This window comes from Ursus maritimus, unplaced genomic scaffold, assembly GCF_017311325.1.
Source record: "Ursus maritimus isolate PB19 unplaced genomic scaffold, ASM1731132v1 scaffold_16, whole genome shotgun sequence".
Classification (NCBI taxonomy): Eukaryota; Metazoa; Chordata; class Mammalia; order Carnivora; family Ursidae; genus Ursus; species Ursus maritimus.
The window spans coordinates 47,005,835-47,021,242 of NW_024424008.1; the positions used below are offsets into that span (position 1 = coordinate 47,005,835).

General features: G+C 42.5%; 1 protein-coding gene across 2 annotated transcripts in view; it reads right to left on the reverse strand.

The window, feature by feature from the left end:
- LOC103662490 (tubulin-specific chaperone cofactor E-like protein) overlaps window positions 1-15,408 on the reverse strand; it is a 147,072-nt gene that overhangs the window by 65,399 nt on the left and 66,265 nt on the right. The window contains exon 9 of one of the 2 annotated variants that reach the window (XM_040631114.1): window positions 2,516-2,580. In XM_040631114.1, the coding sequence (XP_040487048.1) occupies window positions 2,516-2,580 (65 nt within the window). Of the gene's footprint in view, window positions 1-2,515; window positions 2,693-15,408 lie in introns of those variants that run through there. The other variant, XM_040631115.1, reaches the window with a different exon arrangement.

The following is a 15,408-nucleotide window of genomic DNA, read 5'->3' on the forward strand; positions in this document are numbered from 1 at the left end:
GAGAACCCTTTGGAGAGGATGCATGGGGCTCTTACTCATCACCGTGGTCAAAGGTGAGAATCATTGCACAAACACACACAGCTCCCCTCCGGTAAACCACACCACCACCCCTCCCGGCAACCTGGCTTATTCCTCTGAAGTTTCTTGTCCCCAAGCCTTGCAAAGGTGGCCCAGTTCAGTGAGAGAAATGCAGCAATTTTTCCAGGGTCTATGTTACTCAAGATCAGGTCCAATGGCACCTAGGAAATAGTCTACATTTGGGGTGTATCTCTTCTCTGCTGCCGTCCTTTCTTTTGAATGAAAATAGAAAAATAGAACATCATCTTTTCTTTCTTTTCTTTTTTTTTTTTTAACTGTTAGTTAGTTTTCAGGGATGGTGGAAAATCCACGAGGGGCTTCTGGCCATAGTTCTTGAGGTAACTGCTCGCTGTAATACAGACGCTAACACCCCCTTCTCGGGTCAATGCCTCTCCTTGGGAAAGTCCCTGCTCCGTGCCGATGGAGCTGAGAGGCTGGCAAGCACCTGGCCAAGGAGCATGCCGCTCCTTGGGGAGTTTTTAGCTAGGAGGATACAACTGCTCATGGAGGGGAGAATGCAGAGTGGCCAGAAAGAAGGACAGCAGGGCCTGGCCAAGTGCCAGCTTCTCTCCTTCTGGAGCAGGGAACCAGAGAGAGCTGCCTGGTCGGACAGCTAATCTGTTTCCAATGGCTACCATCAGAGGAGAGTGGGGAAACCAGCCGAGGCATTAGTGCATAAGCATTGTTCCCCAAGTCCTGGAAGTCTCCTGGAAGCCAACCAAATCTGAACCACAAGGAGTGCTGTAGCTAGTGCAATCAGAGGAGCCCTCGGTCGACGTCCTTTATTTAATGCTACAATCAGTAGGCCAAAGGGGCTCTTTAAAATTCGTATTTACACGGAAGTAACAAATTCCAAATTCCTAGAAGGTAGGATTTAAAAAAAAAAATCTCTTTATAATCCCTAAGTATTATACCTAAGTACTTAGTAAATGTGAAGGGTGATGTACTTTCTCAAACTAATGATAACAAGTCAAATCGTGTCATTGGATTTACCCTTCATGCAGAACATTTCAGGAGTCATGCCCAAGCGTGAATAAGAGCTGGAATTCGCACTGAATTGTAATCGTTTTAATGAAAAGATTAATTCATGTTTTGGGAAGCGTTGGCCAATCTGCCTAGGAGAAGGAAAATCCCTACCTCTCATGGAGGAGACAAGAAAGTATGGTCCGTGGAGGTTATCCCTAACTTCTTTCTCTGCTCCAAAGGTAAGGCAAACATGCAAGATTCTTCTCTTCGAGTGACCTAACTAGTTCATGATGTTAAACAGGAATGAATGGACCACTCGAGTTTCTCCATTTTAAGAAGAATACAAAGAGTAAAGATATCCAATATCGTAAATACTTGATAAATACTTGTTGAATGAGAAAGGTGCTTTATAAAGGGAAGGGGGTTGAAACTACAGTAGTTTCCATCTTCAAAGCCCCTACTATTATAAAAATATAGCTTGGAAACAGCATGGCCTATCATTAGCATCAGAGTTAATAAAAGAAAGACTACCCCTCCCCACGCTGGCTTTAGGCTGAGAATTTCACAATAAATGTAACTATGTTCCCAGAACTTTTTTTTCCCCACTGAATAAAACACAATTTTCTTAGAGCAGGAGTCGGAGGCTAGAGTCCGTGGGACTCTCATTATTGTGGGGTTTCACACTGTCGTCTATATCACTGTTTAAGTGTATCCAACCCTAGAAAAATGTCAGGGCCACGCGTGTCTTACGAATCTGTTTACTCAGACTTGTAATCGTGTGCCAGCTGAACTCAACAAACAAAACAAAGAATGGGTCTTAGAATTTTAGTCATAAAAGTTTCAAATCTATATACACCTTCTCATCTTTCTTGTCTAAAATATGAAAGCGGTAGAAAGAAATGTTTGTGGCCTCTCGCCTACCCTGGGGCGATGCTACTGAGAGAAGGAATCGCTGAGGGGAAGAATTTTCTTGTTTCACTTCTCGAAAGTTTTAAGATTTTTGCCATTGTAAAAGGCCACTGAGTCACACATTGAAGACATTAATGCCATTGAGACCTCCTGAGTTGAGCTAAAACAAATGTATTTTTCGAATACGCTTTAAAACTTGTGCCACAAGTTAAATGCCCTAATTGGGACCACTCACCAGGCATGGGGTGCACACATTACCGACACCATATACTTTTAATGAAAACTATTTGCATTCCTTTTAGAGATCTCTTCCATTAACATGGGGCAATCTGGCATATATTAATTGTGCTTGAATTTAAATAAGAAAAAGTAAGAATATACGTGAACGTCACTCCAAGTTAATGTATTTTGCCCTTGACGACAGAATTCGATTTACTTTTTTCTCGTTGTATCTGTACGCACACGTGCACCTGCCCTGACAATTACAGTCCCAACAAAAGTACCTCTTTATAAATTCAAGAGCATGGTAATCAAGAGCTTTATGGAATTCTGTAGTACTCACCTTGGTGCCGTACGAGTGCGAAGATGAAAGAGACCCAAATTCTAAGTAATGATGAATAATTCATCCTGGAATTTTAAAGAGAAAAAGAAAAAAAAATCCCCAGCTTGCCAGATTAAACAGAACACCAGGTGTGTTTGGTGGCAAATCCCAAGACACATCCCAACCATCATAGAATAAATTCACATAACAGCATCAACACTTCTGCGTCAGGTTGAAATTCCCCAAATGCTGGCAGGTCCTCCTAAGTTCAACGTTTCATGAACAAATTAGACTCCCCTCCCCCCCGCCCCGGAGAAGCCAGTTTGGAAGTTTAACAAGATCATCCAAATTGTCAGGAAATTATACAGAATCAATGGGGGTGGCAAAGAGTACAGGAAACTCATTCATCCTGCAGCTGCTAAGCACGAGAGATAAGACCAGACTCTAAAGACGCAGGTCCTGTGTTGTGTCTCTAGAACCCACATTCATCCTAAGACCTGGCTCTCCTAATTTTTAAAAAGCTTTTCATCAGGATCAAATAAAAGTCGATTAAAGCACAATGTGTTTCTGCAGTTAGGAGGATTTAGAGTTTTGCCATCGCCTTCTCTATAGTATGGAGCCAATCCATCCTTTTTAAGTACTGACCAGATTCACCACTAATATAAGACTGTGCATTGACGTTCCATAGTGAAATGAAGGATAGCCTTATAGGTAATAAGAAGGAACCATGCCAGGGATGGCTCCTTGGAATTACAATAAAAATAAAAGCCAGTACATAGTGAGTAATTAGTTCCAGCAAATTAGTTAAAGAAGGAACATCACAAAAGTGAACTCCTTTTCATCTTAGTTCCGATCAGTTGAACTGGCAGCTTTACCCTCCGATAGGAGCATGGATGGTCTGTGCCACTCCGTAAAGCTGAGATGTAAACACACATGCGAGCTCCCAGTTCTGCACACACCTGCATGAGAACCAAGTGCGTGGGGGAGACTGTGCCGTTTGCTCCCGACAGAATTCTCAAAAATAAAAACCCTCCTCCTAGGATTGGAAGCTACTGCAATTCTTCAGCCAAATTTTCCTGGAAAATCAGTGAATTTACCCTGTGAGAGTTTTATTGTAAATCTTCAACATCAGGCAGACACATTGACATCTCAAGCACAAAATAAATATTAGTCCGTTTGCTGAAAATGGTAGTAAGACTAGCAGAGATCACACGTAGCTTTAGCAGAGTGAGATGCCGTGAGAGGGGAAGGCTTGAGCCCTTAGGGAAACAATTCAGAGAGCAGTAAGGAGGATGCATTTAAGTATTTGTATTTATGAAAAAAATGTCACTAACCTGTTCTGTAGAGACTGGAGGAACTGTCAGAAATATTTAGCCAAATCTTGGTAAACCAGGCAAAAATTAAGTAAAACAAGAATTCATGTCAGTTCTCCCCTACTTGCTGCCAATTATTTCTGATTCCTGAAATGATGTCTGAATCCCCTCCTCGTAAAACCAAAAATTCAGTTAGTCCTGCGCTAGAGTCAGATAAGTGTTGGGTTGCAATCAAGTTTTTTTCTATTGATTAAGGAAAAGAAAATCTAAAGATCAGTTTCAGGATTGCGTAGAGAGGTTCTTTTCCTGAAAAACTAGACCTTTCTTTCCCCTCTTAAAAAAAAAAGTAGATTCAGATGGAAATGTCAGGTACTTGGAGCTGAAACCTTGGTCCTTTCTGATCAGAATCACTTTGCACTGAAAAACACAAAAGAAAACCCCCCTTCTACCTTTGTACCCAAAAAAAGAGGCAACTGTATAATGTTACAGAATTAGCATCCACCAGCATGGGATTAGAACTGCGGACAAAGCTGCAGCCTCTAACATTTAAATGAAGTTGGTTTTCTCCTAACGTCTTTTTTTTGTGTCTCTGGTTTTGAATGCTTGCCACAGATAGGCTCTACTGTGGTTTTTTCACAGGTATGCATGAAGTATTTAAAGGCACTTTCTCAAACTTTTCTAGCTTTTTTTCCTCCCCCTTTCTCTCTGATATGCCGTTGTGCAGCGTGATAGGGCCACGGCATGTTCCTGTAAAACCCAAGGAGGTAACCAGTGCAAAGCACGCTCTTTCACCAGGGAGAAAACCAAACTGTGTCCTGAAAACCTCCAATGATGCACTGGGAGGGTCCTGGGAGGGAGAAGGGGGCGATGGACCCCTCCGGATGACAATTTGCAGTAAGTAAATAATTTAAAAGGCATTGTGAGCCAGGTAAAGACATGTTACAGTTGATACAGGATGAGGAAAACTACCTAAGGCATAATATAAGGAAAAAATATTATTATAAAAAAAATAAAATGAAGAATCCACTTACACTAAAAAAAAAAAAAAAAATTACTCCAAGTTTTTTCTCTAACCAGACATTTAAATGCCCATTGTATGAAAAACCGTAATTTCGGTTTTGAGCAAGTTGTCCTAAAATGATCAGGAGTGCTTGGGGAACTAATTTTTTAGTCTACCTTATTCAACATTTTCCCCCAAACCTGTAGGTTTTGCACATTAAGCCTACTCTATTGCTACTATTAGGAATCTTCCACGTAGATTTCACTTACAGATGTCAAAGGACTGTTTGCGTCCAAAAGGCACATATCTATAGAATAGAAAATCTAACTTTTGGGGGTGCTGATTTAAAATAAAATTAAATGCAAACCTAAGACCTCCTAGTAAAGAGTTCTCCTTGCCCGGTCTGTATTAGGACTTCACTCCTATAGTCAACCTAAACGTCTTAAAGCAAAAACGGTTGGCTCTATTTGAAAAACTGCTAGTGGCATTGTAATTGCTTTGGTTTTCTTTCTTCATGCACTTAAGGATATTTATATCTCAGCCCTTTTGACCCCTATTAAATGCATCCTTCTTGAGGCAGGACTGGGATAAATGCCATCTGGGCATAACCAAATACACAAGATGGCGGTGTAAGTGAGTCAGAGTGACTGAGAATCTGGGTGCGGGCTGGTGCCAGGTGCTTGAGGAGATGGCCTGGCTTATCACTAGCTGGGCTGGGAAGCTGGTCAGTGAGTGTGTGTTCTGGGTGTCCGCTCAGCAGTCACAGACAGGGGAATGATAAAGCTCTCCTTTTCCGCCATGTCATGTCAATAGGAGGGCTGTTTTGTTGAAGGTGCGAAGTGAGCGAAGATTTTTGACAAGATGTAGACTAAAGGTGGTGTGTGTGGGGGGGGGGGGGTGGCTTGGAGCTGATAACCCCAGATGCGTGTGCTCTGAAAAGGTGGCGAAGATTGATGCTGCTTTTCAGGCAGGAGGAAAGATGCCTCAAACAAAACCAACAAACGTAACCCCCTAAAATGGAATGGGCCTTACGTGCTGTTTGTTTTGGTTCTCTTTTACTTTCCTAGGTTTCCTGTACCTTTTCCATGAAAGAGATCATCAGATTTGAGCCAGTGGGAATTGATGGAGTGAGAGGCGTGCATGGTTGGCCATCAGCCTCCAGCTATTAGCTCCTTCAGATTCAGCCTCAGTGGGGGAGCCAAGGGCACACTCTTCCTGGGGCGGCCCCCAGCCAGTGACAGGGCAGATGGTGGAACAATAGTCTAGCACCCAAAGCAAGCCTTCTGTAATGGGCAGTTTTGCTCTGGAGAGCCTAGTTGAGCTGACAAAGACTACAAGTGCTCAACAGAGGCAGCTCTAGCATGCCAGAGTCAGGACCTAGTCAGAAAAAGCTTGTATATGTATATTTAATGTATTCTATATATAATTATATATTCTATATATAGGTTTATCTATCTTCTCTCTCTATAATTATATATTCTATATGTAATATATATTCTCTATATAATTACATATATAGAATTTATTATATATATGTACATGTACATACGTGTGTGTGTGTGTGTGTGTGTGTGTGTAGATAGATTTTGACTCTCCAGATTTCTCAAAATTTCCAAGCCCTCAGACACGTCCCGCTCCACCTCATTAAGAGCTAACATTTCTCCTAGCACAGGAAGACAACAGAGAGGATTCACTCCCCTTAAGAAGCTGCTCCCATCTCCTCTCCTGACTGCCAGGCCTGTAATCAAGGTCAAGTGGCAGCATAACCCAGCCAGGGACATGCTGGGCCTGACAAGGAAGGAAAGGGACCACACTCCAAAGGGGATGCAGGACCTACCAGCACCTTCTTGCACGGGATGGGGAGGGGAGTATCCATGGGACTGGATTGTGAGGGTGCTCAGTCAAGGAGACTAGGCCATCACACAGAATAAAGGAAGGTTTATGGACTTGGGGGCACTCTGTAGGGATACAGGCCTTAACATGCAGGGACCCCAGGGGGTGGGGCAAACTCACTGCTAGGTCAGCTGCTGAAAGCCTGGGAAAAAAGTGATGTCCCACACTGAGTGATGCTGAAATGTCTGAATTACTGTGGCAGACGATAGAAGGGATTAAAGGCTCAGAGTAGTGAAGATGCTGGATCAGATATATTATGTGAGTCTGGGAGACCCACCAAATGATCATGTCCCATGGGAAGGCCTGGAGGACAGACACGTCCTCCACCAAAGCTAGCTGGTGAGAGAAGCAACAGCATCACTAAGAAACTCAGTGGTGGCTCCCCTCTGCAGACCAGGGCTGATGGCAGGAGAGGTGATCATAGAACTTGGCTACCTGATAGCCGTGAAGAAGATGGGCCCCTGAAATGATTGAGACCAGGGGGCAGCATTCTACTTCCTGAAGCCAAGGGGGGTCATAGTCTTCATAGTGACCAAGCAGACCACAGTGGCAGCCAAGGAGGCCTGATCCATAGAGAGTTAAGGAGATGATTAATAGAACATGGCATTTCAGGGCAAAGTCGATGAGCAACTGACAAGGTGATTGCTTACTATATATAATTAAAAAGTGCAAAAAGTGTTGATTGAGAGACTGAAGGCTGTTGTCTCCCCCCTCCCAAAATGTTTGATCCCTTGCTCAGTGGGGGATCTGAGTCAGTTTTCAAATCTGGATCCTGTACACTAAAAACGTAACCAGGCCCCCAAAGAGAAAGAATCTTCAACACCATAACAAGTATGGGTAGTAATGATTCTCTCTCTCCTTCCCCCCAAAGACCTATGGCCATTTACTCTAGGGACTGTAGAAAGAGGTAAGGAAAATGCCTACATAGTTGGAGGACTGTTGGACAAGGGGTTTGAGTTAACATTGATACCCAAAGACCCTGGTAGAGTGAGAACACCTAGGGCCCAGGAAAAAAAGTGGTTCTGCCCAAGTCCAGCTTATAGTGGGTCCACAGGGGATACAGACCCACCTGGATGTCATTTTCCAAGTCCCAATATGTAATTGGGATTGATGTACTTGGCCCATTGGGCCCTTTGTCTTCGGTATAAGAGCTATCACAGCAAGGAAGGAAATGGATCTCCCCACTCCAGCTAAGGTAGCAAATATAGGAGTATTGCATCGGGGGTCAGAGGAGGATAGTAAAGATCAGCTCGCTCTTACAGAGCAGGGGTGGTGGACTCTATCATATTTCCATCTAGCTTGCCAGGATGGAACCTGAAGAATGACTGTTGACTACTGTAAGCTCAACCAAGCAGTATTGCTAATTTACAGCTGCTGTGCTAACATAGTATCTTTGCTAGAGTGGATTAACATGGATTCAGGTACGTGGTATGTGGCCATTCATTTGGAGTTTTAGAGCAAGGTCATGCCATCTGCAGCAAAGAATAACCACATCTCCTGAAAACCCACTGCTGACATGTAACTAGGCCCTGCCATGGAACATTTGACAAGATACAAGTGACCGTGTGTCCAGAACTTCCCATCATGACCTGAGTCCTTTTGGACCCACCAAGTCATAAAGTCAGGTGGATCCAGTAGCAATCTATCATAAGATGGAAATGGTAAATTTGGGACTGGCGAGCTGCCGGACTGGGTAGCGTAGACTCCACGCCACCTGCCATAGCTGCACCAGCACCCCCTTAACCCAAATTACACATATGGCTCTATGTGGGGTGGGGGGGGTGCACACAACGAGCTGAAAGAGGAGGAAAAAGCCTAAACTTGGTGTATGGGTGATTCAGCTTGGCGTGTGTATGCAAGCCTAAAGCAGATGGTAGCTGTTACAGCCTCACTCAGGGGTAGCTTTGAAATACAGTGGTAAGGGGACATCTTCCTAATGTGTGGAACTTGAGGCAATATATCTTGTCACGTACTTTGTGTCAAAGGAGAAGTGTTCTGAGGTTAGGCCATGCGCAAACCTCTAGGCAGTGGTGAATCGTATAGCCAGCTAGACAACGACCTGGAGAAAAAAAGCTTGGAAAATCAGTGACAAGGAGGCCTGGAGTAGAGACATGTGGATAGACAGATGGGAATGGACACGAAGTGTGAAGATCTTTGTATCATATGTTAACACCCGCAAAAAAAGGCATCCACTACAGAAGAGGGACTAAACAACCGAGTAGGCAAATTGACTTTGCTAATTGCTGTGAGGCAGCCCTCTGTCAGTGTTGGTACAACGAGGACATGTATGAAGTGGCCACAACAGCAGGGATGGAGCTTATGAATAGGCCCAGTAGCATGAACTCCCCTTTAGCAAGGTTGGCCTAGCTTCCTTTGCTTCGGAGCCTACATCTGCCAATTACAGAGACTAAAGCTAAGCCCCTCTGTATGTCTCTGCTCCTTGGAGAGTCCAACTGGCCACTTGGAGGTCAAATGACTACTTTGGAGGGGCCAGGTGCTTCTCCTCCCAGGAAAAGACCTCTACTCTGGGTGATGGGTCGCCTTTCCTGCCCACAGGGCTGCAGCCATTACCATTAATAAGAGGCTTGCAGAATGCCTGATCCATAGGCAGAGAATTCCATGCAAAATAACATCTGACTAGGGAAGCCACTTTATAGAAAGGGGATGTGAGTGTGGACTGTGACACTGGATCCACTGGCTAAAGTACAAATACCATGGCACAAGAGATACCAGCTCGATCAAGCACTGAAAGGAAATGCCAAAGGAGCAGGGGAGGCACCACCTCGGAGATAAAACTGAGAGGATAGGATGCTACCCTCCAGGATACTGTGTGTGTATTGAGTCAGAGACTTTTGTATGATGCAGTGTCCCCCATAGGAAGACTATATGGATCTAGGAACCAACGTGTGGAAGCAGAGGTGGCCCCACTTGCCACTATTCCCAATGATTACTAAGGGACTTTGTGCTTCCCACCCCTCATCTCTGGATTAGGCAGTTTGATATCATGGTCCCCAATAGGGCACACTCAGCAGAGGACACAGCAAGAGTCCCACAGAGCTATAAACTATGGCTGTGGTGCTGCTTGGGCACTTGGGCTCTGTGCTCAGAGACTAGCAGGAAAGAAGATGAGCTACCATCCTATTAGGAGTCATTGACCCTGATAAGCAGGAGGAGGTGGGGCTGCTGTGGTATGATAGATTCAAGGGATAATGTGTGTGGAGCTTAGGCGACCCATTTTGGTGGCTCTTAGGACTCCCTTGCCTGTGTCTGAGCAGCATATGGTTCCCAGGGTCTCAGACTACTTAGGAATTAGGGTTTGGGAAAAACCACTAGGTAAACACTGAGACGAGCCGAGGTGACAGCTAAGGTGATAAGATGGATTGTGGAAGAGGGAGAAAATGGGTACTAGTTGTGACCCTGAAATCAACTGCAGTGCCGGGGCTCTGGTTCATTCCCCTAACCTCCCTCTTCTAAGGTTACACTCTGGAAGAGAGGGTCACCAGAGCGTGAGAGGAGCTGGCCCTCATCACGGAGAACTGGGTCTACATGTTGCATGGAGTGGTCTGCAGTTGATAGAAAGGAGAACTTCTCAGATCTCCCTTTGAGAAAGGAACGCTCTCCTGCTACAAGGAGTATGGTTAGCAGACAGCTTCCAGCTGTTGGCTCCTTCAGTATTTACATCAGTGTTCAAGTGGAAGTTATGTTCTTATTGTGTTTTCCCACCTGATGACTGAGAAAAGCGTTGGTCCAGGGCCCCAGACAGGACTGCTCTTTGCCCCAGAGCATCGTACTGGCCTGGCAGACTGTCAGGTCTGCAGCCTGGGCTGCGGCCCCTCCTGTGCAATCCTTCTTCCCCTTCACATTCACAGGGGTTATTCCCCAATAAGCCTTTTGCACTTCTAACTCTACCTTAGTGTCTGCTTCCCAGAGAACTGAATCTGGGATGCTGGTGTCTTGAATAAATTTACAAGCCCTCTATAACGGAATGTTTTGCTTTGTTGTATAATCTGCCGTGGAGGTTGCAGATATTTCTGTAGTGTTGTTGTTTCTACCCCTTAACCACTGATTCAATGATATTTGACTGCCTACATATAGTTCAGTAAGATGGTTAGATCTAAGGCTATACTTACATTTTCCCTGAAAAATGGTAGTTATCCATAGCAGGATCCTTGAAATGAATGAGGTGCTTTGGAAGCAGTTATGTTCCTGAAGACTTCTCCTAAACAGTAAAGACATTCAGAATGAATTGATTCTGAAGGGCATCGCATCTGGATGTTTGCTTCTTTTACTGCCTTGGAATCCTCATTCTTTTTTTTTTTAATATTTTTTTTATTATATTATGTTAGTCACCATACAGTACATCCCTGGTTTTTGATGTAAAGTTCAATGATTCATTAGTTGCGTATTACACCCAGTGCACCATGCAATACGTGCCCTCCTTACTACCCATCACCTGCCTATCCCATTCCCCCACCCCCTCCCCTCTGAAGCCCTCAGTTTGTTTCTCAGAGTCCATAGTCTCTCATGCTTCATTCCCCCTTCTGATTACCCCCCCCTTTCTTCTACCGATCTTCCTAGTTCTTACGTTCCATAGATGAGAGAAACCATATGATAATTGTCTTTCTCTCTACTTGACTTAGCAGAGAAATGCTTCACTTAGCATTATCTCCTCCAGGCCGTCCATGTTGCAGCAAATGTTGAGAAATCGTTCTTTTTGATAGCTGAATAATATTCCATTGTATATATGGACCACAACTTCTTAATTCAGTCATCTGTTGAATTCTCATTCTTAGACATTAATGTTCATAAAATGGGATGCTTATGTAGTCTGTTGGGTTTTCATTTTTTTTGAATTAAAAAATTAAATGTAATTGAAGTATATAGTTAACATAAAATATTAAATTAGTATCAGATGTACAACACTGTGATTCAACTATTATTCACATTACAAAATGCTCACCATGATAAGAGTATTACAGTATTTTTGACTATATTCCCTATGCTGTACTTTCAATCTCTATGATGTATTTATTTTATAATTGGATGTGTGTACCTCCTAATCACCTTTACCCATTTCATCCACCCCCTATCCTTTGACAACCACCAGTTTGTTCTCTGTATTTATTTATTTAATTTTAAAGATCTTTTTATTTGAGAGAGAGGGAGAGAGAAAGAGAGAGAGAGAGAGAGAGAGCATGAACAGGGGGAGGGACAGAGGGAGAGGGACAAGCAGACTCCCTGTTCAGCAGGTAGCCCAATGCGGGGATCGATCCCAGGACCCCAGGACCCCAGGATCATGACCTGAGCCATCCAGGTGCCCCTGTTCTCTGTATTTATAAGTCTGTTTCTCTCTGTTGTAGTTACTCATTTGTTTTTTTAGATTTCACATATAAGTGAAATCATATGGTATTTGTCTTTCTCTGTCTTATTTCACTTAGCATAACACCCTCTAAGTCCATCCGTGCCATCATGAATGGCAAGCTTTCCCTTTTTTATGGTTCAGTAATATTCCACATCTTCTCTGTTCATTCATCTATCAATGGGCATTTAAGTTGCTCCCATACCTTGGCTATTGTAAATAATGCTGCAATAATATCTTTTTGAATTAATGTTTTTGTTTTCTTTGGGTAAATACTCAGAAGTGGAATTACTGGATCCTATGGTACTGGTACTTTTAGTTTTCTGAGGAACCTCCATACTGTTTTCCACAGTGGCTGCACCAGTTTGCATTCCCACCAACAGTGCATGAGGGTTCCCTTTCCTCCACATCCTTAACACCACCTGTTATATCTTGCCTTTTGGTACAAGCCATTCAGTAGTTTTGTTTCTCCAAAGCGAAGTAAAAAGCAAAAAACAAAAACCTGATATAAAATTTATCTCTAAATTTTCTTCGTATATATTAATATCATGGTAATAATCACTTAATTGCAAGCTGAAAACATCAGGAATTAAAATTGTAGCACAAATGATCTGGGACCTGTTTTTTAAAGAATTAATATTATTTGTCTTTAAGTAGTATTTCTTTTCATGCTGGCCTTACTCATTCTAGACACTGAGCTTGGACTAAGCTATGAAATACGGTTTAATTATAAGAAAAAATGGCATTGGCTCTTTGAAAACGACATTGAATGACACTAATGTTTATTGACTAATCAGCCAGATTTTCTAGATCTAAGATCTAATAAAAGATGGTCATCTCTGAAATCCAAATAAGCACTCAAAGATATTTTCTGAAAGCAACTTTAGTACCTGTATCTAGCCAAGGAGTTTGAAATAGTTAAATTCTAAGAGGACTCATATAACCAAAAAAGCTCACAATTGGTATTATTCTAACATCCCTGCCAGCACATTAGCAATAAAGCTGGGGTGGGGGGAGTGCGGACACACTATATTCCCTATTCACCACGTAGTACCAAGTAGTTCCTCTAAAAGAATTTCACTGATCTGTAAGAAGCAGCTCTGATCAAAGCTTCCTGTAGACAATAAGCAGAGGGATCAGGGCTATTAATCCATCACTTTTCAAGAGCACTCAGCTGAGACAAATGTTCCTACATTGTTAAGGATAAATAATACATATACCTTCTCCTGCAGAGGTGAAATCTTGCCAATGATTAAAAATTAGATTCCAGCGGAAAGATGGCTCATAAGATAGACGATGTGCATGGCTCATGCAAATCTGTAATGTGTTGAATTCAGGTGCCTGGCTTTGCATGCCTAATTGGGGAGGACCCTATCTTAGGTGCACAGACCAGGAATCCTATATCCAGAACAAGGTCAGTAAAGTCTTTGACTTTGCAGGCATGTGACAAATAATAAAGCCAGGAAAAAAAAAAGTTCTTTTTATGTATCTGTAATGGAGAACAATTTGGCAATATCTACCAAAATTACAAACACTTTGACCTTTTGATCCAGCGATCCCACTTCTAAAAATGTATTCTACAGATTCATTTCAAGTATGTAAAAGAGCATATGCTGTTTACTGCAGCGAATTAACATAGTAAATAAGAGAGGAAGATTGGGATGGAGGGAGAGAGAGGGAAAATGTCTATCAATGAGGTTTGAGTCAAACAAATTATAAATTATGTCTATAAATGGAATATTATGTGTAATACTGCAAACAGAGTAGACAATGTGATTCCCTATGTACTGCTATGGAGAGATCTCCAAGATATATTTCAAGTGAAAAAAGCAAGGTGCATGTTAGTGTATAATACGCTAACTTTGCTGTATAAAAGGGGAACAGTATATATTATTTGCTATTATTTGTGTAAACTCTGGGAAGACACATAAGAAACTAATAAAAGGTGAAGGAGTTAGAGCGGGATTTTCCAACGTACACCATCTTTACGTTGTTTGATTTTTGAACCATGTGAACATTTTCTCTCTAGAAAATGAATTCAAATGGGTTTTGAAGAGACTTCTTTTTGCAAACAAATTGAAAATCAAACCAAACCAAATTTTAACACAGCCAAAGCAATTCATGATGTCCCGCTTCTACTCTTTAATAGCGGAGTAAAGCTTACATCTGCCCTCAAATATATCAGATATTTCAGATAACATTTTTTCTCTTTTGTCTGCATTTTTTGATGTCTGCCTCCTCTTATTCTCATTTATTTAACACCTTAATTGTATTACTTACAGTGACTACGAAGCATTCAAGGATGAAGAGTCTGTGTAAGATTTGACACACTGAAATTGCATTGCAGTTTTTTGACAGATCTAGATCTTGCAGCCCATAATAGATAGCCTGTCTCCTCTATTTTGTAAGCAACATTTATATCCTTCGCAAGGCGCTCACTTACATTTAAGGAGGAACAATAGCAGTGACGGCCTCATCCTCTCCTGTAACAAAACATTTGCAACAGGTTGCATTTAATTATAAAACTTTTTTTCCCTCTATAAACACCCATTTTAAGTCTCAACACTGTTGCCTCTTTGATAGAGATCTGAGTCTGAACTGACTGAACTCTCTTACCTTTGACTGTTTACTGAAACAAAGTTTTAAGGTTCTAGAATGTCCTCAGGTTAAAAACCAAATTCTCAGTTTTCTTGCATCATATCACTGTCTCGTTTATTCTTGTCAACAGTGCCCATTGCAAGTGCCCGAGTGGCACATCAGAGGAGCAGGGAGGACAGCAGGTACATACCAACGGTCATCTCACATTTCTGCACGTGGTACGGGGCAAACTCCAGTTTGGATTTGGAGCCCTCAACCACACCAGTGATTTTGTTAAAGAGCAAATCAATTCAGCAAATGGATATTGAGGAACATCTGTTTTAATGAGACATAAAGACTGACAATAAAGGGGTGTGTGTGTGTGTGTACACATGCGTGTGCAGGGGTGGAGGGTTATGGAGAACTTTAGCAGCAAGTACTACATAATAGCTGTCAAATGCATGGATTCCCACAGCCAAATTCTTTGGGTTTGAATCCTGGCTCTGCTAACCAACTGTGTGACTTTTGGCAAGTCACTTAACCTCTCTGTGTCTCAATCTCTTCACTAGTAAGAAGATGGGGATAACCACAGTGCTAACCTCATAGGGATGTCATGAAGACCAAATGGGTTTAATACGGGTTGAGCATCTAGAATGGGTCCTGATAATAAATGTTTAGAAGAAACGTCAGAAACAAACATGGTGAGTTTGGACCCCTGGCAAGGATTCATACGACCAGCAACTCTATCCACTTACGGCTCTCCTTCCTCCTG